Below are 25,047 nucleotides of genomic sequence, written 5' to 3'. Positions count from 1 at the left end.
GTCTCTCCCGGCAGAGGTCACGGAGTTGATGCGGAGCTGCTGGGAGCCGGGATCTGCCCGGAGCACGATGCCCTGCCCTGCCCCTGGCCTTGGCAAGCTGTGAGCTGCTCATGTCCATAAGGAGGAAGGATGGCTCATGGAATTCCTTCACAAGGCAAAGTTACCATAACGGTGGATGAGTACAGCTCCAACCCAACGCAGGCGTTCACGCACTACAACATCAACCAGAGCCGCTTCCAGCCTCCCCACGTGCACATGTGAGTATCCACTGCTGCTCCACGAGGGGTTGGAAAACTGGGAAATTGCCTTGGCAGCCGAGAGGCAGAATGGTTAGCGGGTTTTGGCCCAGCTGTGTGCGAGCTGCGCTCCGTCCTCTCCTGGATGGAGGTGCCACCACCTCGGTGGGACTCAAGCTTGTCACTTCACTGATGTGGCTTCCACTTGCCTGAGGGACCCGTTGCTGTAAGATTTCAGCTCCCTTCCCCCAGCGCTTACACTCAGCTGCGAAATAGGCCTAATTGGGACTAATTGTCCCCCCCCCCGATCAGTGAATCCTTTGTCCTGGCGGTGGTGAGCGGAACGTGTGCCGCATTCCACATTCCACCCGCAACCTGCCGCACAAAGGAGCCGGGGCTGCCCCGCGGCTCCTCCGGGGAGCTGCGAACCCTTCCAGCACCTCCCTGCGAGCTCCAGCCCGGGGAACACCGTGGGGAGAGGGGAGATGGAGGTTCCTCCTTCCCTCACCTCCTCCTTGCCGGCTGCCGTGGCACCCAGGGTCGGCACCTAGGCACAAAGGGCTGCTCGCTCAGCAAAGCACCGGTTCCAACTCTGAATTTCCTTCCCATTGTTCAGTGGGGTTTTTGATCTTTATCGGTTATTTGTGCCAAGGTTCTTTTTTTTTTTTTTTTTTCCTTAGCATTAATAGACTGAAAAGCACGTGAAACTAAAACAAAGCCGACATCCCTGGATATCCTGCGAGCCATTGTTAGGCAGGATTTTGAACCATGTCACACTATTGAATTTGATAAGGATTTTGCATAATAAGGGGGGAAAGTTGTATGGTACTTCATTGCATTTTTGTTATGTAGAAGCCTGCCGGAAGAGTCACAATGTAGGAGTTCAGCACCTTCTAATAGGATTTCGTGTGGTTACAATGTTCCTAAAGGCAACTTTAGGAAGGATGCTGACGAGTGTCTGTCTGTCGTGCATTCGCTTTTCAAGATGGAAAACTTCCCATTAATTACGTTTGATTTGTTGCTACCACGATGATGATGTAACTTTGATTTTTAGAAACTTTTCCGCGTCTCGATTCACTTTCCAGACCTTTTGCCAGCAAATTTCTGTTGCGTGTTTTGCACTCCAGGCTGGGCTTCTGACTGACGTTAAGTACAAATCTTATTTAGAGAAGGAATTCAAAGCAAACAAAAGAAAATCAGAAAGCAGTTTTAAAGTACCCCTTCCTATGGCTATTGACTTCAGCGGGAGCTGAATTTAGGACTAAGTGTGGTGTTTAACACTGTAAAAATTGCTCATGCTTTGTTTAAAAACCTCAAACATCCAGGCACTCCTCTAAGGGATAGTGTAAAATGATACTGACTTGATGGATGTCGTGAAAGATACTTGTTTGGAAAAACCCTGTAGCTGAAATAAACACTGAAACTTCAAAGTACCGACAGAATTTAAAATCATTTTAAACTTAAATATTACAGCTTTCTTAAAATCAGAAATTCTGGTTCAGCAGAGGGTGTGGCACATGAAAGGGAGATCAAAATTTTGAAAAACTGGCAATGAATTAGTCTCAGATTGCCAATGGGAGCAGAGATAGAAATGTTCCAGTGCAGGAGCTGAGTCCAGGTGCAGGTCTGGATAGCAAATACAGATTTTAGAAAACTTGTTGAGAAAGGAGAGAGGGGGGATCCTCCACCAGGTGGACAGCAAGGAAGGGAAGATCTGGGTGTGCTGAGGGTTTGTGTGATGTGAGAAACAGAATTATTGCTGGGGGGGAGACTGGATTATGTGGTAGCCTCAGATGGAGCCTTTATTTGGCTTCTTAATATATTGTAATGGAAGTTTTGTGTGTTCATCTGAAAGAGGCTGTCATCAAGTGAGAAATCTTAACAGAAAATTGGTAAAAGCAGTATTAACAAAGAAACCATGATCTTTTTACCGTGTTCTGGTTCTGTTAGTGCTACTTTGCTGCAGCTGCCAGGATTGATTTGATTTGGTTTTACAGTCTGCTTTTCTTTGTTGCTGTCTTTTAAAGTAATGCATTTGTGTGGTTTGCTGGTTTCTTTTTCTTGTGTTTTTCCTAAGAGGGAGTTTGAAGAGGCTTTGTTCTCTAGTGAAAAAATTATTTTAAATATCATGGGATGAAGAGAAATGAGTGGAACAACGTGGGGGCTGAGTTTTGTGCCCTGTATGTGGGCAGCAGGGCAATCTGTTGCTGCAGGACATCAATCAGGAGCTGGGGGCAGCTTAAGGACAGCGTTCTTTGCCGAAGGAAATATTGGTTTTAGAAGTAATTTCTTTATGGATATGCACTGCAAAGGTGAGAACTGGTTTCTTGGCCTACACTGAGCCATTTGCAAGGTCCTGTATCCTCCGGGCCTGACTCTGATTTTACAGAGAGTAGAGGAGAACCCATGGAATACCACCAGCATAAATCTGGTGAGTAAGGCGCTACTTTGCCACTTCACATGTCCTGGGCTCCTTCTCCCACTTTTATTTTGTGCCTTTCATGTAGTTCAGTCAGCTGGGATAGAGTTCTCTTATCTTTATATGTATTTTTTATACTCCTTAGTCAATTTATTTAAGCATAGTCACAGTTAAAACCAGAATATTTATTACAGCTCCCTTTGCTTGTGCTGGCAGCGACAGCAGTTTTGTCTGTGCAACTTTTGAATCAATTTGTCCAACCATTTAATTTCATTTAAGTTCATTAAGTTTCATTTCATTTTGTTTCTCTACTAATTAATGTTTGAACAGGTATTCTAAAGGCAATTTTGCTGCACAATTGTTTTGCATAAAGAGACATAATCTTAAATATTATCTTGAAGCGATGCTCCCACCCTCAGGTTTCAGTTACTTAGATACAGTTAGACTGTAACTTATATTTTAGACTGTAACTTTTAGTTACTTAGACTGTTACAAAGTGCTTGTATTTGATTACTTTGTCCAGTTAATGTTTACTTTCTGTTAGGTTTAATTTACAGCATCACTTCAGTTCCCTGCTTTTAAGGGCAGCTGCAAAATAATAAAAATTAGCTAAAAATATAGCTATAAATAGCTATAATATAGTGATTAATATTATAGCACCTATAATATGCTTCTCTGTGCTTCATGTTGATGATTATTCTTTTGAAAGTTTTCATACTTTCAAATTTTTTGGCAAGCATTGTGATTTAAAGAGGGAAGTGCTTCTTGCTCCTTAGGTGTATGAATACGTTTGACGGTTTTTTTGGGTGTGTGTTTGTTTATTTTTAAACTTAACCAGCTTTTTAAGCCCATTTAGACTTTTAAAATATTCTGTATGAGGCTGCTAGCAGTGGTACCCACTTATACCAGGATGCAGCCTGGGGACAAATCCAAGTGAAAAACTCCTTCCTTAATTTTTAAAGAGAAAAAATCTTCCTGTTGAGGTGCAACAGCCCATTTACTTGCAGGAAAAAAAAAAAAAAAAAAACCCAGAGAAGAGTGAAATAAACCTGGTGTTTCTATTATGGAAAATACACCTTTGGACAGGCCTGTCTGCTGAGGATGAGGGAGTTTTGTGAAGGTAAAATTATAAAATAGCTGTAGGCTGAGCCTTTTGGAGTAGTGGTGGCTTCTTTTTTTAGGGTAGTTTCACTGCATATTCACATTTTGTTATGGTTTAAATTCAATAATAGGGGAGTGAGGAAAAACAGGGGTTTCTGTGCCAGAGCAAAAGTCCTCTAAATAAGTTTATTCATAGCTGGAGATAGATTTTTCAAGCTGTAACTATAAAATTTTACTGCCTTTTCTGCACTAGAGCAATCCCTCATGTGAATATTCTTATTGTAAAGAGTATAAGCATAGTTTTATATTGGTAGAAATATATGTCTGGTTGAATAAAGTATGTAAATGTCTGTGTGTAAATATATATAAAAATATGTATATAAATATCTATATATCTATATATAAATAGAGAAAAATATGTATATATATATGTATATATATACACATATATACGTATATATATTTATACTTATATATTTATATATATAAAAAGCTGAAACTTCCAAGTAGGGCACAGTGACAGAATTTTAAATAATTTTAAACTTTAATACTGCAACTTCATTAAAATCAGAAATCTAGTTAAAATTTTTGCTTTAAAATCAGAATATAATAATAAAAAAATAAAACCACAGCTTTTTGATCATAGAAGGAAAGACTTTCAGCTGTGATGAAACTTTACATTGTTAGAATCTTTTTAGACTACTCACCTTGACAAGACAGGATCTTGGTTTATTGTTTTTTTATTTTCCTTTTCTTTTCTTGGGGAAACCATCCTGCATTTAATGAGCTTTATAACCTCCCCCTGAGATTAGTGGGAAATCATGGACTTGATTTGCAGCAGCCTGGATTTTTGTTTCATGTGCGGTGTGTGATATTTGGCATTAGCAAAATATGAACTCATTTGACATTTACCGAAAAGTGGAGCTGGTACATGCAATGTTATTGGTTGAGGAAAAAGGAGATTCAGTCAGAAAGCAGTCAGTGTATGTATATATATATATATAAAATATACATAAGACATATATATTTTATATAAATATATATATTATATATAATATATATTCTATATATATTATATATAACACTATATAAAATATATTTTAATATATGAAATGTATATGATATATTTTATATAAAATATATGTATTTTTATATTAATATATATATTTTGTATATATTTTTATATATAATATATTTAATTTTTTTTTTCAAAAGCATGCACAGCTTATAACCATTCAGGTTTCTTTTCACTACTGATTTTGCCAAATAAATAAATATTTATTTGTTATTAAGTAAATAAATATAGAATTACATATTTATCATAAATATATCTAGTATAAAAATTATATATTATAAAATTTAATATTTCATATTATTTATTACAAATATTTCTAGTTTTATGTATATATATATATGTATATAATATGTATATGATATACATTATAATAAATAGATATTTATTATAAATAGATAAAAAATAGTCTCTGAAACAATCAAGTGACATTTAAGTCGTGGAAAACAGGAATGCTTTGAATGAGTGCATGCACTTAAACCTGGGATTTTTTCCTGAGCTCCTGGCTCATGCTTAGCTCACCTTGGTGCAGGTTTAGTCATTAAGAAAACTCTCCCTGATGCCTGTCCACATTTGTGTGGGTGAAGATCTCTGCCATCTCCCTGATTTTTACACTGTTCAGAGTTACTTGTGCAAAAATCTAAGCAGCACCTAAGTTCTAAACTTCAATTTTAGGTGTCAAATGAAAATAATTTTTTAAAAAGGAGCTGAACTTATTTGGGATGCTGGGGTGTGGAGCATACTGCAAGTGTTCATACAGTGGTGGTGTAAGGCTCAGTTTTGTAATTAAAATTCAAATTTAGACCCCTTGTATTGAGTTTATACAGTGCAGTCATCATATGCTAAGCACTCTTGAAAAATTGATTAAATTCCTGACCTTTCTTTTTGTCATTGTAAAAAAGAGTAATACCAACTCTACCTTTAAAAAAATGGCCTGACATCCCTGGAAGGCTAATGCTGTAAAAGTGCCAATATTATTATTATTATTACAATAAATGTAGGACAGGTTTAAAATAATTTATTTTTGTCACCATTGCCCTGTTATTACTGTCTTGGCACATCACCCTGCCCTAAGCCAGAAGCCAGGTGTGCTTTTAGGTGGGGATTAACCCCTTTTGTGCTGGGGGACCAGGCTGCCAGAGCAGCTTGTGCCTGTCAAAACCAATCCATCAGTATTTAGGGGGAGATCCTTGATACAAGGAGAGGCTTCAGGGCTGGATCTGCTGGTCCTGCCTGCCCTTGGAGAGGTGGCAGAGCCTTTGGGGGCTGCAGGATGGACACTGAGTCTGCCAAACCCAGGAAATCCCTCTGGCTGCCCTGGATGGCTCCAGCCCCTGCCAGGGGGCTCAGAGACTTTGGCAGAGCACCCAAGACCACTGTGCCTCTGATTTTGACCCATAGAAACAATTACCAACCTTATATGAGGATTTACTAGCCATGAAAGTTTAAGCAGAATGACAGTTTGTCACAGAGTGAAAAGTAGAATTTTGGGGTTTTTAGAATGGGGGCTCAAAGTGCCAAGATGGAAGAATTTGGGTGTGCCTTGTCCTTCTTTCTCCTTCCTAACCTCCATCTTCTGAGCGATGGTGGCACTTTTAGATTAGTTTAAAGTAGAGACAGACTGGCTAACACAGGTGATAGGTATTAGAAAATTATTGTAAATAAAGTACACGTAGTTTTTAGTATAAAAAGACAACTCTGCCCTGAAGGCAGTCAGTGTGCCACTGACTGACCTGCTGGACAGACCTCAGCAGGTGAGAGAAAGAGTGTTATAGATAACAGAAAATAAACAACCTTGAGAACCAGAACAGGAGAATCCTGACTCCTTCTTCAGTTGCAGAGCTGAGAAAAGAGGCTCTGACACATCTCGGGGCCATCCTCACCACAGTGACCCCTGGGAACAGTCCAGGGTACAAATGTCCTAGTGTGGTGGGGATTTTGGTTTAGTTGGATTTTTGGTTTGGTTTGGTTTTGTTTTGTTTGTGGTTTTTTTTTTTTTTTTTTTTTTTCCAATGAGCTTCTTCCAGTGATCCCTCTCCTGGTGTAGCCAAACCAGTGGAGAGTCACAGGGGCAGCCAGCACAGGGAGCTGGCTTAGTGTCATCTTAACTTGCTGGATTTTTTTTTTTTTTTGTTGTTTTTTAAATATCTTCAGCATTTAACATATTGGTTTATATTGTGGTGGGTCTGGCAGTGCTAGATGAATGGCTGGAGTTGATAATCCAGCCTCAACAAATCCATAATGCAGTCATAATTAGCTTCTTCCTAATTAAGAACAACCACACAAAAGTTAAGCTACAGCACAGTGCCTAAAAACTGCAGCCTTCATGGCCCACATCAAAACTGGAAATAATGGGTAAGGCTTGAATTTCCAAACCCCAGCAAGCAAGCTGTTTGCATCTGCTGAAATAGTGCCATGAATTATGTGCTTCTGGATCCACCAGCAGGCAGGGAGAGTTCACCTTTGGTGCAGAAATAAGACTGAGGAAGATTTTTCTTGATGAAAATGTGCTGTTAAAACACCTTGTGGAGTCAGCCTGGCTGCTGTTGCTAAACCCTGAGAGGGAGGGAAGAGAAGTTTCTTTGTGTTCATGTGTGTTGGTGCTGCAGAGAAGCCTTCAGGTCACAAACACTTTGTCTGCAGGGCTCCACTCAGTAGCTGAGCACTAGAAAAGGAAATTTTCATTGCATGATCTGACTCCATGGTGTTGACTATAGGGTTCATTTCGTGGTCAGTCACACTGAGACACAGCTGAGCTGCACTTCCAGGTTTATGCGCAGCACACAAATGTGTGTGTGTCTCCCAAAAACCTTTTGGGGGAAGGTGTGATGGGATGTGGCCAGGAATGCTGTGTGCAGCAGGGGCTCCTGCCACAGCACCTTGTGCTCACCCAGGGAACTTTTCTGTGAAGCAGTTTCACAAAAAAGATGGAAATATGTTGCAATCAGGATGTCGTGCTGTCACTGGAAACTTGTGAATTTCTTTTTTTTTTTTTTAAATACCAGGACAGTAGGGATGTGGAACACTTGTGGAATTGTTGTGGAATTATTCTTGCAGAATTGGAGCAGATTCTTGCTTTTATTTAGTGCTTGAAGGGTGAGGCACAATCTGTCCTGTGAAACAACTCCTAGAGAGTGGATTTCCAAACAGAGAGTTAACAGCTGAACCTGCAGGCCCCACACTGCAAATCCCACTGCAGAAATTTTGGCTCCTGGTTCTCTCCCAGTGGCAGGATGAGGCTGCTCTTCCCTGGCAGCAGTGGTGAGGGAGCTGCTCCCCTTGCTGTGATACAAAGTGCTGTGGCTGCCTACCTGTCACACATCTGACTCTTTTCTTCTGCAAACCCTTGCTGGAATTTTTTTGGTTTTGGGCAAATAAGCAGAAGGAAAGCCTGTAAATAATGTGAGTTTATTTGTCTGTGTTGTTGTGATGGTGTTCACAGGGGTCTCAGGTTGAGGGAAGAGATGAGGATCTGACTCCATGTTTCAGAAGGCTTGATTTGTTATTTTATGATATATATTACATTAAAACTGTACTAAAAGAACAGAAGAAAAGGTTTCATCAGAAGGCTGGCTAAGAGTAGAATCAGCAAGAATGATAACAAAGGTTTGTGGCTCGGCTCTGTCCGAGCTATCTGGGCTGTGATTGGCCATTAATTAAAAACAACCACATGAGACCAATCACAGATGCACCTGTTGCATCCCACAGCAGCAGATAATCAATGTTTACATTTTGTTCCTGAGGCCTCTCAGCTTCTCAGGAGGAAAAATCCTAAAGAAAGGATTTTTCAGAAAAGATGTCTGCGACATGTTATATGTTAAATTTTTATATGCAGCTCGCTTATGTTTGATGCAAGTTTAGTGGTGCAATAAGTTTATTTCAGAAGTGATCAAGTGTTGGTTGCGGATGTTGATTTTTTTTGGTACTCAGTGTCGGCATGGTAATTTTTTGAGTTAACATTTCTGATCTTGAGCTCCCAGAGGTGGCTTAATTTTGGAGTCAGTGGCCTAACATCATGGAAAAAATTCAGAAATGGAGGGCTAGCCTGTCTCCCTGTCAAAGGAACACTTGAACAGCTTGCCTTTTGGATTCTGTGACATGCTACAGTGTAACTTGAGAAAATGAATGCTTTTAGGCCCAGCAGAAGTACAGTGAGGCAGGGACATGCCTTTAAAACATCTCAGAATGTCTTCAGAGCATCTCTGGGCTTGTGAAGCTGCTGCTGGCAAGGCAGAGCCCAGCCTGGTGCTGCGTGGGCAGTCCCCCCTGTCCTGCATGGGGAAATCATTCCCTGCGTAATTCACCATTTCCTGAGTCCCTAGGAGTGGATGTTCCAGCGAGCTGTGAGGTTTGCTCCTTGGAGCAATGACTTCTTGTTTCCAGTGGTTTGACTCATACTTGGCACGTGCAGCTGCAGTTTTATGGCCTCGAGGAGGTTGTTGCTGCTTGCAGAGGGCCTGAGAGTGGCTCTGAGCTCTTCCCTGTGGTGTGAGTGAGCACCAGAACAGTGCAGAAGAGGCTGCATGCATGCACATCCTTCCTGGCACCTGCTTCACAAGGTACAGCTTGTTTGCTGGGGTTTGGAAATTCAAGTCTCACCCCTTTCCTTTCAGTTTTGCTGAGGGCCATGGAGGTTGCAGTTTTTAGGTGGTGTGCTGCAGCTGAAGTTTTGGTTTTGTTCTGTTTTTTTTTTTTTTCCAATGAGCTGCTTCCAGTGATCTCTATCCTGGTGTAGCCTCACCAGTGGTGGGTCTGTATATCTGAATATCTGTGTGGTTGTTTTTAATTAGGAGGAAGCTGTGACTGAATTATCAATTTGTTTAGGCTGGATTATCAACTCCAGCCATTAATCTAGCACTGCCAGAGCCACCACAATATAAACCAATATGTTAACTAAAAAAAAAAAAATAAGTTAAAAAAGCTAAATTTAAATGTTAAAAAATTTTTAACCAATATGTTAAAAAAAATCCAGCAAGTTAAGATGACATGAAATAAAACAGGGAAAATGTGTGCATTTAAAATACTGAAGTCAAACCAATTCTGTCCCATGGTAAATGAGACTAGACCCCATTTAATGGTTTTTATTTTGCTGCCTTTTTCAGACAAAAAGCTAGGGTAGGATAATCTTGCATCCAGGAATATTCCTGGAGCTGTACCAAGTGGTTGGAGGAGCAGAAAACAGCAAGTTTGGGTTCCAAACAATAAAGTTTAGGTACCTGGCATTGCAGTCATTTTATTTATCTCCTAAAGAGTTGGCCGTAAAGCCTGGTCATGACCTCAATAAAGCTGGAGGTTCCCCCAGCCCTGGGAGCTTGTGTTGATCTATTGGAAGGAAGGATAGCTCTACAGAGAGACTTAAGAGTCCAACAGGATGAAGTTTAATCAGTCCAAGTGCCCAGTTCTACATTTTGGCCACAACAATCCCCTACAACATCCCAAGCTGGGGACAGAGTGGCTGGACAGTGCCCAGACACAAAGGGACCTGGGGGTGCTGCTCCACAGCCAGCTGGACATGAGCCAGCAGAGTGCCAGGTGGGCAAGAGGGCCAATGCTCCTGGCCTGGATCAGGAATGGTGTGGCCAGCAGGAGCAGGGAGGCCATTCTGCCCCTGTGCCTGGCACTGTGAGGGCACACCTGGAATGCTGTGCCCAGCTCTGGCCCCTCAGGCTGGGAAGGACTTTGAGACACTCGAGCACATCCAGAGGAGGCAACGAGGCTGGGGAGGGGCTGGGAGCACCAACCCTGTGAGGAACCACTGAGGGAGCTGAGGGTGTTTAGCCTGGAGAAGAGGAGGCTTAGAGGTGACCTTATTGCTCTCTACACCTTCCTGAAGGGAGGCTGCAGACAGGTGGGGTTGGTTACTGACAGAACCAGAGGACACAGTCTCAAGCTATGTCAGGGAAGGTACAGGTCGGATATTAGGAAAAAATTTTTCACTGGAAGAGTAATACAGTACAGGAATGCTCTTCCCAGGGAGGTGGTAGAATCATCATCTCTGGATGTGTTTAAAAAAAGACTGGCCATGGCACTTGGTGCTATAGTCTGATTGAGGTGCTAGGGCAGGGGTTGGACTCGATGATCTTAGAGGTCTCCTCCAACCTCATTATTCTGTGATTCTGTGTGCGCTACAGGATCTGCTGCTACTGGCACTCGGGGCTGGGCCATGAGCTCTGCTGCAGCTTTCAGAGTGGAGCAGAGGATGGCTGCAGAGCAGCTGATCATCCAGAATTCATCATCCCCATCATCCAGAATTCACCATCCCCAAATACAGTTGTCCTCTTCATAACTGATAGATCAGGCCCTTTTTATTTCTGCTGCAAGTTCACCTGTGTTCTCCACTGACAGAGAGATGCTTGCCCTTATTTTTATGTGCCCTATTTTATAGTGGGCTTATTTTCTAAATTTAAATCATTATGTGGAGGGGAGTGACGAATAAAATCCCAACTGTCTCCTGTTTTTCCTAAAAGATTATTTAAATTACTGTGCAGTGTAGTGTCTTTCAAGGTTTGCTTTTGTCACTGGCTGTGAATTTCATGTTCCCAGACCCTCTCTTCCTTTCACCCTGGCTGGCATTAGAGCTACAGAGGATTCTGCTGGATGTTGACATGGGAAAAACCAGCACCAGAGAGGCTTCCTTGCAGCAGAGTCTCCACTTACAGCAGTGGGCATTAACTTATATCCAGCACATCAGACTTAAAAGCATAGGGCCATTAAGGGGAGCTCTCCCCAGGGGACAGCAGATGGAGAGAGGCTGGGGGAGGGCAGGGGGAAGGAAGGAGGGTGTGAGATGGAGGGGCTGGCTCTGATGGAGCTGTAAGCCAGCAAACTTGCTGTTTGCCACGTTGACAATTTCCCTGGGATAAGGGATGGAGTGTAGTGGCTGTGAGCAGCAAGGTCAGCACATCACTCCTCAGTGTTTGGCTATTCCATCATTTGGTAGGAAGGAAAAGGTGCCACACCAGTCCATCTTCCCTCCTGCTCCTCTCATACAGGCAGCACAAAGAGAAGAAAAAAATAATTACTTTTTAATTACTCCAGGCTTCCTCCTTTCTTAAAGCCACTTTGGACCAGTGGGTTATTTGCTTTCCTGTGAATGGTGAAGGAAGAGTTTTGGGGAAAATAATGTTCAGAATTAAAATTTGATGTCAGCCAGCATATTTAATAAATAGGAACTTTGTCCTATACTTGTCCTCTGATCTCCTCAGTGTTTGGCTATTCCATCAGTTGATGGGAAGGAGAAGGTGCCAGTCCATCTTCCCTCCTGCTCCTCTCATACAGGGAGCACAAAGAGAAAAAAAATCATTACTTTCTAATTACTCTTGGCTTCCTCCTTTCTTACAGCCATTTTTGGCCAGCAGTGAGCATTAGCAGTGGGTTATTTGCTTTCCTGTGAATGGTGAAGGAATAGTTTTGGGGAAAATAATGTTCAGAATTAAAATTTCATGTCAGCCAGCATATTTAATATATAGGAACTTTGTCCTATTCTTGTGAAATGCAGTGATTAGTGACATCATTATTGCTTCCAGTGGGACAGGACCTGCCACTTAAAAATACCAGATTAAGCAGCTCCCTCACTTTTAAGCAATGATTTTTTTTCAAGGACTTATTTTCTCTGGCTGTTAGCAGTGTGCATATAAGATTATGGTAATTGACAGATATTAAGGAAGAGGGAAATTTTGTCTTTGTGGTGTGTTTATTTTGTAAATTTAAAGTCATCCAGGCATTCACTTTTCCTCTTGGTGCAAAGCAGTGAATAAATTCAAACTAAATAAACACACAATCATATATGAAAAAAAATTATATATAACCTGGGTGTAATCTTTGAATTACTTGAAAATTTATATATATAATTGTTTTATTTTGATAATCTCTCTCTTGGCATTAGATTGATTTAAAAATGTAGAATGAAGGCTTTGTTTTCTTTGAGTGAGGACAGAAAGGAAATCCCTGGTCTCAAGGAGTTACAATGGTCTGAATTTGGGGGGGGGATTTTGTCTTGTCTTCTGGCTCATTCATTTTAGATATCATTATTACAGAGCTTATTTTCCTCAAAAGAATCCTTGCATCCGGTCTAGATTGTCAAGAGAAAAATATTAATTGAGGTTGAAAATGAGTTTTGGATCACCTGGCTTCCTTGAGAGTCTGTTCATGCCATCACTTCATGCTGTCACTGCTTTCAGTGAGTGCTCCTCTCAGCAGTTTTACAGATGTCATTCCAGGGCACGAGGAAACCTCTTGTGAATCACTCATTCAGTGGAGAGTTAAAAGGTATGGACTGAAACTCCTGGAGCCAGGAAGCTGGCAGAGGGTTTTTTTTTTTTTTTGTTATTAATTAGTTCAAATTAAATTATTAGTTCTTATTAATTAGTTCAAATGAAATGGGGTCCTGTAGAAGATTTGGAATAGATGTGGCAATTTTCTGTATATTTGTATATATAAAGAGACAGTGCCATTTCTTTGGGTCCAGACACTTATATAATAAAATACAGGAGGAATGAACTGGAGATGACCAATAAATGGAAGTAGAGAAATGTATAAATGATCTCAAATGCCCAGAAATAACTTGAGATAAGCTGTTGGCCTGAGGTGAAGCTCCTATCACACCTAGAACCTATATTTATTTATTTATTACGATTTTACTGTCTGCATATGGGTTTAAAGACTTTCCTGCCCTAGCATGAAGTGCAGCAGTGTGAGATATATATGTACATATGATATATATTGCTGTATTGGAATCTGTCTTTTGTGTCTTTGTATGTGTTTCATTATTTTCCTAACAAAAAAGGTTTTTTAGATTTGGAACTTCCAGACTTATGCCTTGTTGTTGTTTGCATGGAAGTGCAGTCATGCTGACCAAGAGGATGTTTATAGAAATTAAAGAAGAATATTTTCTTGCGTTGTCTTGGTTTTTGTGGGGTTGTTTTTGTTTTTTTTAAGGCACCAAATGGCCATCAGTGGGGTAGAATTTTTGTTTGTTTACTGTGTTATTAGGTAATGAGCTCTAAATGAAAAATCAAGCATCCTGCTAACTGTGCTCTGCATTCATACAGCACAGACAGTGCTGACAGGTGTGCTCAAAGAATTTAGGGATCTTTATTTTCTCCCTCTCTATTTTCAAAACAGAAAAAGGCAAAAATTTAAGAATTTAAATGTAAATTCTCTGATGGTATAACCAAAATCAAATATAACATATAATATAACATATAATATAACACATAACATAACACCAATATAATATAACACCAATATAACACCAACGTAATATAACACCAATATATTATAACACCAATATATTATAACACCAATATAATATAACGCCTATATAATATAACACCAATATAATATAATATAATATAATATAATATAATATAATATAATATAATATAATATAATATAATATAATATAATATAATATAATATAATATAATATAATATAATATAATATAATATAATATAATATAATACGATATGATATAATATATTATAGGATATAATATATTAGGATATAATAGGATATAATATATAATGTACATTATAATATATAATGTATGATATGATATAATATGATATGATATATGGTATGATATAATATGATAGTATAGTATATAACAGTATATTTTATAATATTATTTAATATATAATATTATAGATATAAAATATAATAAATAAACACATTATAATATTTATATAATATAACATGCAAATAATATAATATATAATATAATATAAAATATAACATAATATACATAATTCAATGCAATATTTATATAATATAATATCCATATAATATAGTGTAATATGATATAAATATATAAAAGTAATTTAAAAATAGATATAATAATATTCTGATTTTAGCAGCATCCCAAAAGCTGTAGAAGAAACATTTGAATGGAGCATGAAAAAGTTTCTTGAACTGCCTTAGTTTCCACTTAGTTTACTTGAACTGAGGACCTGAGGCAGTGCTGATCAAGAAGCCAGACATATGGATGGCTCTGCCTCAGAGAACTATGGAAGAGAGAGTAAAATGTAGGCTGTCACAGGTGGGTGGAGCAGTGACCACACAGGGCACAGCAAAAACCTTTCCCTATTTGCGTTGCTGTCGTGGTGTTTGGTTTGTTAATTTAAGATTTCTTTAATTTTGAGGTTTTTTTAAACTAATGTGTTGATGAGTGTGGTGGGTTTTAGTGTTGGTTATTTACTTAGGTACTTATTTTTTGTTGTGAGGTAGGATGACAGGATTAGGAGAAAGGTAAAGTAGGCTTAACATTTTAAAAGGGGATAAAGAAAAGTTTATTAGATGACCAATAAATGGAAGTAGAGAAATGTATAAATGATCTCAAATACCCAGAAATAACCTGAGATAAGCTGTTGATAACTGAAAGAAGAAAAAGTAGTAAGAATCACAACAAATTTGTAGAATACTTCTCTTTGCAACTTTTTTTTTTTACTGATAATGTAAAGAAAAAACCCTAAAATTTATATGTAGTTTACTACATTGAAAATAGTCTTTTTTTTTTTTTTTTTAGTTTACTTATGGAGAGAAATCTCTCTTGCTAATGTTCTGGAGATTTCTCTACATGATGAAAAAAAAAATATTTTGTGGTTCTTTTAGGAAAACAGTGGCTGCTGGGGGAAATTGGTTATTGTGGAGTTTTCCACAATACGCTGCTGCCTGTGTGTTTGAGACCCAGTGCAGGGCTGCGCTCGTGTTTTCTCAGGGGAGCCTTGTGCCAATTTGGGTGTGCCCAATTGACCTGGCAGCTCCATCAGCTCGGGAGGGCAGGGGGATAAAAGCCACCTTCATTAACCCTGAACATCTCCTGCTCCTTGGCAAAGGTGGGCTGGCTAATCACAGCAAAGGCCTGAAGCTGAGTGCAGACGTTCCAGGAGGGATTTCCCCCGCTGTGAGGTGGCACAGGGAGGGGACAGCAGTGCACGTGTGCAATTTAAATAGCTCTGGGTTCTGCAGCATAAATATGCACCGGATGCAGGGCAGGGATGAAAAAAAACCCCAGCACGTTCTCTCAGGATGCTGTTAGGGCCAAGCAGCATCTCATTAGGGACAACTTCAAAGATCAGTTCCTCATGTCCATAAAAACAAGTGTAAATTATCTTCTGTGAGCCTGCTGTTAGCAGTTGCACTGTTACATTATGCATGTAGCCTAGACTACACATGCTATCAACAAATTGCACTGGGTTTCATTAGGGTTTCATCTTTATGCAAGGCTGTTTATTAACTTTGCTGTTTATTTGTTGCACTTTTGGCTAATGCAGTATTTGACTTAAAATTTAGCTGTTAGTGTGACACAGTGCCTGGAAAGGTCTTTGAGGGTTCCACAGTGCCTGTGATTTCCTAGAGGAATGACATACAGGCAATTATTCCCTCTATTGACAGCTTCTCTTGCTCTCTCATTCTTCTGCTTCCTGCCCCCAGTGAGAGGGTGCCTGATCCTGACCCCTCTTGGAATGAAACTTGAGGGAGCTTTCAGTGATGAAATTTTTGGAATTTCATTCTTGGAATGAAACTTGAGGGAGCTTTCAGTGAGGAAATTCTTGGATTTTCATTCTTGGAATGAAATTTGAGGGAGCTTTCAGTGATGCTGCCTCTGCAGCACCTGACTTAAATGTTTATGGAAATGGTAAAGAGGGCAGAACTTCAATGCTGTGTGCTCTCACTGCCCCATCACACACATTTGAAAGGCCAGCTGGGGAAATGTTTTCAAGTGGTGAAATGCAGCTTCTGTGCACGTAAGTTTTGTGACAATTTCCTATGGGATCAAGATTTTTGAGATTGTGTTCATTGTCCTTGCAGAAACAGCAAGATGCCACGGAATATTCTCCTGAACTCTAGTGCTAAAAAAAGAAAAAAACCAATATTTTTGTATTTTTCTTTTCCTGTGGTACTTTTGCCTTTTTTGCCTTTCACTTGCACACCTAGTCAAGGCTTGGGTGTGATGCTGAACTCTGGGCTAGCAATCTGATCTGCACAGTGACTCCACCAAAATCTGCACCTTGGGGCTTGCCTTTGAGTTCTCCTGTGTCATCCAGCATGGCTTGAGTGCTTCCAGCCACTGTTTTTGCACTCACAATGCCAAGAGGTGTGTGCAGAGAGGTTTTATGAGGTCTCTTTTGCCCTGCTTGTTTGGGGGTGGTGGTGCTGTTAGCTGGAGGAGCCCACGTGCCTCTATTGCACAGCAAAGTTGAAAATTCAGAGGAATCCCTGGAGTTTGGTGTCCAGTTCAGCTCTCCAGCCCTGGTCACCATCTGTGCCTGTGCTGGCATGGCGTTAGGGGACTGGGAGCTGCAGGGCTTGGCCCTGTTGGTGGAAGGTGAGGTTATTGATCTGTATCCCTGCACAGATTAGGGATTCCCCGTGTTTAATGTGTGCCAGGGGATTTGTGAAGGTGCTTCCTTCATGAGATCCAGCTATGAAAGGTGCTTCCTTCATGAGATCCAGCTATGAAATGGCTGGGTTGGGCTGTCCTGTGGTTGTGGTGCTCCAAAGGTGCTTCCTTCATGAGATCCAGCTATGAAATGGCTGGGTTGGGCTGTCCTGTGGTTGTGGTGCTCCAAAGGTGCTTCCTTCATGAGACACAGCTATGAAATGGCTGGGTTGTGTTGTCCTGTTGTGTTATGGTGCTCCAAAGGTGCTTCCTTCATGAGACACACCTCTGAAGCTGCTGTTTTGTGCCGTCCTCTGGTTGTCAGCTGCTTTAGAGTTCACCCACACTTCTCTGTGTGGGTGAAGCCCAAGGGTGGAATGAACCCACACGAGACTTCCGTGTGATTTCCCAGCAGGACATGAAGAATTTCCCAACATTGCTCAAGGTTATCTTCTTTAACATGAGATGATTTCTGTGTCCTGAAGGGCCTGGGTGCACCTGTGGGGGGATCAGTGAGAGTCTGAGTTTCTGCAGTGCATTTGGAGCGTGCAGAGTGCTGAGCTGTGTTGCCGTAGTGGTGATTGATGGTGCAGGGGTTGGTGCAGGAATGCAGAAGTGCATTTTGCACTGTGGGGCAGTGTCTGCAGATTCCAGGAGGGCTCTGTGTTTGTCTCAAACACCCATGGTCAGGTGGCTGTGCAGCCCACCAAGGGTTGTTGGTAATAACACACTGTGAGAAGGAGCAGGAGTGGCTGGAGACAGGGGCCGTGTGGAGATAGGCAGCACTTTTCTGGGACAAACACCTTCATTCTAGTGCCTGGAGATAAACACAACACAAATGAGATTCAGAATGGGCTGTAGGGGGGAACAGGACCACCAGACACCCCTGCAGCCCGTTGCCAGAAAGGTCTAAAAGAGCAGACTGTGCATGATAAACTAACTTGCATAGAAAGTGAAAGACTTGTCTCTGGGATGAAAAAAAAAAAAAAACAACAGAGATCTATAATCCAAATAAATCTCTAATTTATATAATCTATAAGATTAAACCCCCCACAAAGCCCCACAGGGGCTCTGGAGCTGGGCTGAGGCCTTGGTGGAGCTGTGGCCATGGTTGTGGGATCATATCCACAGGAAAATGGACATGTCCTGGATGAACCAGCCTGACCCTCTGGAACTAAAGAACCAGGTCATTTTCATGGATAAAAAAGCTGATGCTGTGAGAAGAAAGAAGCAGCAGCAAAGCTGTTAACAGACAGAAGGGTGTCAACCCCAGTAAAATGACACAGCATCTATCAGATTAATAAAAAGATGCTTTCTTGCCTCGTGGACAAAGCAGAGCTACCAACCAAAAAATGCATGACAAGGTAAGAAGTAATTATAAACAACGTTTAGAAGCACAATGAACAGCTTTTGCTTGATTGCCATTGAATTTGCAGATTCCTTTGTCTCCTCTCCTCACGTGGTGCCACTGCAGGTGGAATAAATGGGGCCTTGGGCAGGATGGGATGTCTTCCACCCTTGGAAACCCCAAATCTCCATTTAGAACTTCTACCAGGGCAGTTAATCTGAGCAGAGATGCCCTTCAGTGCAGCTGGGGTACTTGTGATGTTAATCATGTCAATAGATCTGCCCAGGAATGGCACAGATTGTGCTGGTAAAGCTTGTGGGCTTGGTGGGAAACAGCTTGATGGAGGCAAAAGTCTTGCTACTTCCTAGGTTTAGGGTTTTTGTTTTGTTCCTTTTTTTTTTTTTTTTTTTTTTACTATTATAAAAACTTTGAAAAACTTATTTTCTCTAAGAAGCATCAAATTCTAGTGCAGAGTTGTCTGAATTGTAACAGAATTAAAAAATACCAGCTCCTTCCCTTTGGAAAAGTTGCTGCTGCTTCATCTGTGTTTTAAAGGAGCCAAAATGCCTCCTTTATTTTCTTTTTAACAGAGAAGAATTTGACTGAGGAATCCAAACACCCCCATGCTGTATATTTGTTATTTATTTTCACATGTGTCTGTGTTCATGTACATACAACTGGTGCCCAGAGAAGAATGTTTGCATGCACTGAGAGCTTTGCTTGTTTTTTTTTTTTTTGGAAGCCTGCTTCCTATCTGCATTCTCTTGAGCCGGATTTTAAAGCCCTTAAACCCCCAGCAGGGCTTGTTATCTTGCTGAGGAGTGATCAGTCTGATCAGAAGTTCAAGACTGTGTTGGGAGGAAGCCTTCACTTAACATCATTGTTTAGGTCTGGCTCCCTGTCTGCCCCTGGCAGACAGTGTTTGAGCAGATAAGATAAGAAGTGGCGGTGATAGCCATGCTGCAGGGTTACTGGAAGGGCACAAAACAGCCTGGCCAGGGGGCTTGGGAGGTCTGATCCTTGCTTGTAGTGGGTGATTGAGATGTTCTTCTCACGGGGCTGGCAGTTAATGTGGCATTCCTGTCGCCCTGTCCCTCGGGAAAAATGGGGTGGTTGCAGGAAAACAAAGAAAAAGCAGAGCCTGTGAAACTGGGCAGAGAATCATTTGGTTTTTCATGGTCACTTGGTGCTTTTACTGCTTCAGGAGCTACATGAGACCATGTGAGGATACAGTTTTGGCCAAGGAAGATATAAAAAGAGTGGAGTGACAGAAAAGCCTGGATGGTCAGGGCTGAGATGGTGTGTGACGGTGTTCACAGGGGTTTTTGGTTGAGGGAGGAGACGAGGATCTGACTCCATGTTTCAGAAGGCTGATTTATTATTTTATGATATATATTATATTAAAACTGTACTAAAGAGAAGAAAGGATTTCATCAGAAGGCTAGCTAAGAATAGAAAAAGAAAGAAGAATAACAAAAGCTTGTGTCTCAGGCTCTCTGTCCGAGCCAGCTGGGCTGTGATTGGCCATTAATTACAAATATCTAACATGGGCCAATCACAGATGCTCCTGTTGCATTCCACAGCAGCAGATAAACAATATTTACATTTTGTTCCTGAGGCCTCTCAGCTTCTCAGGAGGAAACATCCTAAAGAAAGGATTTTTCAGAAAATGTGTCTGCAACAATGGTGTGAGTGGAAGGTGGGAAGAAGGTTCTGAAATACAGCCCCTTAGAACAATTAGGAAACTGCAGCCAGGACTCTTATTATGTTTTATATATTAAAAAGATTTGCTTTACTTTCTTTCTTCCTTAATTTGTTTTATTTGCTTTAACTTGCCTGCTCAGGAGGCCGTTTCCCACCCAAGCCTAACACCATCTCTGGCAGAGTCACCTGCAAGTTGAACATGCAGAGCAAGACCAGACTGTGCCTACAGATAGAGAAAACCCTCATTAGATCAAGGACCTCCTCATTTTTGCCTTCGGAGGAAAAAAACACCACCCCACATAACACCTGGGAGAATGGCTGTGCGGATGCAGTGTGCACATGCCTGCTCTTGGGAGGATGTGAGCTCCAGGTGTAGGTTCTGGCTTAGGGGCAGAAGAAGAAGAAGGAAAAGTGGCTTTTACCTGTGAATGGAATGGGTGTTAAAGGCATTTAACCCTTGATAGGCTTCCTGATGTATTATCTCCCTTGAGGGAGAGCTTGCTCAGACACTCATAAAACAGAGACTCACACACTCAGAATGATCAGGGAAAATCCAGGGCACAGCAGGTCCTCAAAGTGGTTAACACTTGGGTCTGTTTTGCTTAGCAGTGTGAAAAATGACAGCAGGGTTTGTGTTCAGCAGCACTTGCTCCTGGCTGTGAAAGTGGCTGTGCACTGTCTTAGCCCCAGAGAGCAGCTCTGACACCTGGCACACTGGTGGCAGTGGAGTCCCAGGGCTGAATTCCCTTTGTCCCACACTCCCTCCACATGTTCCCATCGGAACTGGGACTGGAATCCCATTTTTGCTTGGACTGGAATCCCATTTTTGCTTGGACTGGAATTCCATTTTTGCTTGGACTGGAGTGGAATTCCGTTTCTGCCACCAGGCTGGGAACTGAAGAAGCGGGTGGCACATGGCACTGAGCCGCCTTGTTAAATCCCTGTGAGGTTCGGTTCCCTTCAGACAGCTGGGCCCAGCCAAGCCCTGCTCCCTGCTGATGGCTTGGTACACACACCTGGCAGGCTGCCCCAAGCTGTGGCTCAAAGGCAAGTCTGTAATTCAAGCTATTCTCTGGGGCCGCTCGCTTAGCAAAGGTCAAGGGCAGAGCCATTGACTGCTCGTGTTTGCTGGGAGGGGTGCAAGCGTGGCTTGTGAGGACAGGTATGGTGACACAGTGATCTAAGTGAAGTGATTTTGCTGTTTTTGCAGAAAATATGCACCTGTGCTTGTTAAACTGAGTTGTATTTGATGCTCTCTGTAAAGCTCTCAAGCCACAGTAACAGCAAAGTGTTGCTTTGGTGAGGAAGGGTCTTTGGGGAGATTGGTGACGTTTCAGACAGGAAAATGTCATTTGTGTGGGTGAGATGAGCTCAGCTCTTTGGAGCCGCATGGGGTTCTCTTCATCACTTGGAGGTGATTGTTATTGTAAAAAATCTGTCATGTTATTTGACAAGGAGAGGGATAGATGTAGTTCTTGTTGCTGTAGGTAACAACAGTGGGGAAAAGCAAGTGCTGGAGATCTGAGGCAAAAGGACTGGAAAAGCCTCTGAGCATGTCACCTTTCATTTTCTACAGCAACATGCAGGCAAAGCATGTTGAGGAAAGATTTAGAGCTGAGTTGATTTTCCAGGGGGTGGAGAGAAAAGAGCATTTCAATTCTAGAATGACATGGTTTTGGCATTTAAGAGTATAGTAGTCTCAAGTCTTCACAATCTGCAGAAGATGAAGGATCTCAGGATTTCTTAGGCTGGACTAAACCAGTAGAGTAGAACTAGATGGAATAATGAATTGCAGGAGGGATTTCTGGAGCAGACTGGAGTATCTTGCCAGTTTTACCCTTAAGGGCTGTATTCATTGTGAAACAGTCCCTAAGCCTGCTCTTCATTGCCAAAGCGTTTGGAAGGAGGAAGGAGGAGAAAGGTTGCAGGAAATTACTCATTTCAGTCACAGAACTGAGACTCCTAACTGCTAATTTTGTGTAATGTCGGTGACTGTGAGAGTATTGATGCGAGCAGAGTGGTTTCACCCAGCTCACATTCCTGTCCCGTTATGGCCACTGCGAACTTTGCCTTTATTGACTGCAGCAAGCCCCAGCACAGGCTGCCCTGGTGCTGGGCAAATGGGGATTTCCCTGGCACTGCCAGAGTGCAGAAATGTGCAGAAAAATTACAGCCCAGTGCATCCAGATGGAAAGAAAGAAATGGTTAAGACAGCTGTTCCCAGGCTTTAAGTTCCATGCTTTTTCAAGTTTTTTTTTTTTCTCTTTTTGTCTCCTTAAGCAACTTAGTGAATTAGTTTATTTCCCTAAAAACTATCCTAATAGTTTTCTCCTTAAAAAACTACCATAATTTCCTTAAAAGCTATCTGTATCTTTTACAGAATGTTCAGTAATGATTTTTTGCTGCAAGCTCATAGAAACATTCTTTTTCTTTTTTTTTCCTTCCCCATAATCTTGCAGAGCTGTGGAATTCTGTTGTAATCTGTCCCTGGAAGGTACCTTTTCCTGCTCCTTAATGGATAGAATCAAAAGAACTGGGATTTCCTTTACATTTACTGAGAAATATGACTGTGGATGGGTAGGTGGGTGCAATTTTACACGTATTCTTAGTCAAAGCAAAAGTGGTTTTGATTGTTAAAAACTGAAAACAACACACCCAAATTAGTATAGCTGAGTGCCCTGATATTCCATCTATTTGTGTGTTTTGGTTTTGTCAGTGTCAGTTTTATTGTTAATTGTCAAGAAGCTGAAGCTTTTCTGCAGTTTCTATTATTGGACTGCCCATTAAAAACATATAATTTTCTTCTCCTTTTAAGTACTAAGAGGAGTATGAGGCTGGAAATCAATGCTGTGTGTCCATATAGGGGAACTGATTCAAGACAGTTCCTACAGAAAAAGGCTGTTCTGCAGCTGTTACTCGAAAATTCCTCTTGCTGTGGACAGTGATATTCTCTAGGAAAAGTGCTTCAGCTAAATCAGAAAACAGGCCTGTGCCTAATAAATGCATTCCCTGGGGAGCCATATAGGGAAAGCAATGGTACTCTTAATTCACACAGCCTGCCTGACTTCAGAGTAACTGCCTGTTTTCAAGCCTTGAGAAACCAGAAGATAAATAAAAACTGGAAAAGACTCTTGTATATAAAATAGGTCTGCAGTTTTGGGGTGGTTTTTTTTTAGTGGTGTTTTGTTTTGTTGGGGAAGACACTGGTTTGGGGGTCTTTTTGTTAGTTTTGTTGTTTTTTGGGTTTTTTTTACCTCATGTCATATGGGTTCTGGGGTATCTTTAGCTCATTTATGACAGATGTGGTGGAATTAATCTCTGTGAGTGTCTGTGTGTGAGCTTAAAGGCTGCACAATTCAGTTTATGCCTCCCCAGCACCCACCACCACAGAATGCATTTCACCCACCTTGGTTATTCCCATCTAAATGGGAAATGCTGCTTTCTATTTGTTCTGCTGCAGATAAGATGTTTTGTGATTCTTGCATGTCTAATTGCACTGGCTGAAGTAATGAAATTCCCTCTTTTGTTTTGGAGCATAATCAGTGAGATTGCATTCGCATTGCTTATAAAATGAATCACGTAAGTGAAATTGCATTGCCCACATCTCATTTTGGATCGTCAAACGTTATGTGCTGCAGCTTGTTTTCCTCCTTCCCAGGGCTTCTCCTTGTGATGTTCCTTCCCTAAATCTCAAAATGTGACTGTTTGCCTTTTGTACTTGACACAGGAATTACTTTCTGCAGTTTGCTCCTGCATCTGTCGTGCCAGCTAAAATCCTGGTAATGCTCAGCACAAGGGTTGGGAAGCAGCAAGTTTTCAAAGCTTTCAAGGGCAGCATTGAAAGCAATATTCTGTTGCATATTCAGCATTATTCATTTGGTCTGTGCAATTAGCAGCAGCCTCTGAGTCATAGGTGGCAATGCCTTCCTACCCTTCACAGATGGAAGCTGGATGTTGAGGTTGCAGCTCGTTTGGCTTTGGAATTTTCTTGTAGGAAACGCTGAAATCAAAATTATTCTGTTGTTCTTCCCCCTTTTCTCCTGCCTTTGTTGCTGGCACAGAGGCAAAAGTAAATGTGTTTTTAAATTGAGTTTTCTAAAAGTATCCCTGAGGTAAATTTCTATCTTGACTATAATTCATTCTTGGATTTATTTGATTTTTGGGGATACATCTTTGGAAATGAACGGTTTAATGCAATAAGAATAATTGCTTACTGCAGGAGCCAGTAACAGTTCTGATAAATATGAATGTCCTAGATACTCCCACTGAGGACTTTGAAGTCATTAATTTTTATTATAGAAGTATAAGCAAAACACAAATGTTCTGAGATAACCTGTGGCACTGTGGCTGCCCACAAACACTCTGCTTATTAACTACATTATTGATAAAACCTCCTGATCCTGTATGCAGCACTGCTTTTCATAATATTGTATAAACGTGATGTGTGTCAAATAAATGCCACAGTCAAGTTAAAGTGATGGCACAACTGAAACAGTCAGTGCTGCTTTTTATCCATGAGATATTTTGTATTTTCCATGAGAAGATGGTGGTCTGGATTTCAGCAGCCTCTGTCACATAGAAATACTCATGGAAAATAAATGACAGCACCAAATAATAAGAGAGATTTGAAAAAAAAATAAAAAGGGGGAGAAAGCAAATCAGAATGAATTGTGCATTTCCAAGGAGGATCTCCAGCTGGAGTTGCCTTTGTGCAGCTTTCTGCTAGTGAAAACATGAGATTTTTTTTCTGTCCCACAGCTTTATCCACCAAGCTTTTTCTCACT

The 25,047-nt window shown here is 41.1% G+C and overlaps 1 protein-coding gene across 3 annotated transcripts in view; it reads left to right on the top strand.

The window, feature by feature from the left end:
• MPPED2 (metallophosphoesterase domain containing 2) overlaps positions 1-25,047 on the top strand; it is a 121,843-nt gene that overhangs the window by 4,803 nt on the left and 91,993 nt on the right. For all 3 annotated transcript variants that reach the window (XM_063160544.1, XM_063160545.1, XM_063160546.1), the window contains exon 2: positions 15-257. In XM_063160544.1, the coding sequence (XP_063016614.1) occupies positions 130-257 (128 nt within the window). In that variant the 5' untranslated portion in view covers positions 15-129. The remainder of the gene's footprint in view (positions 1-14; positions 258-25,047) is intronic.

The sequence above is a fragment of the Melospiza melodia genome, chromosome 6 (assembly GCF_035770615.1).
Source record: "Melospiza melodia melodia isolate bMelMel2 chromosome 6, bMelMel2.pri, whole genome shotgun sequence".
Taxonomy (NCBI): domain Eukaryota; kingdom Metazoa; phylum Chordata; class Aves; order Passeriformes; family Passerellidae; genus Melospiza; species Melospiza melodia.
The sequence above is the reverse complement of the archived record's forward strand: the minus strand, read 5'-3'. Positions and strand labels throughout refer to the sequence as shown.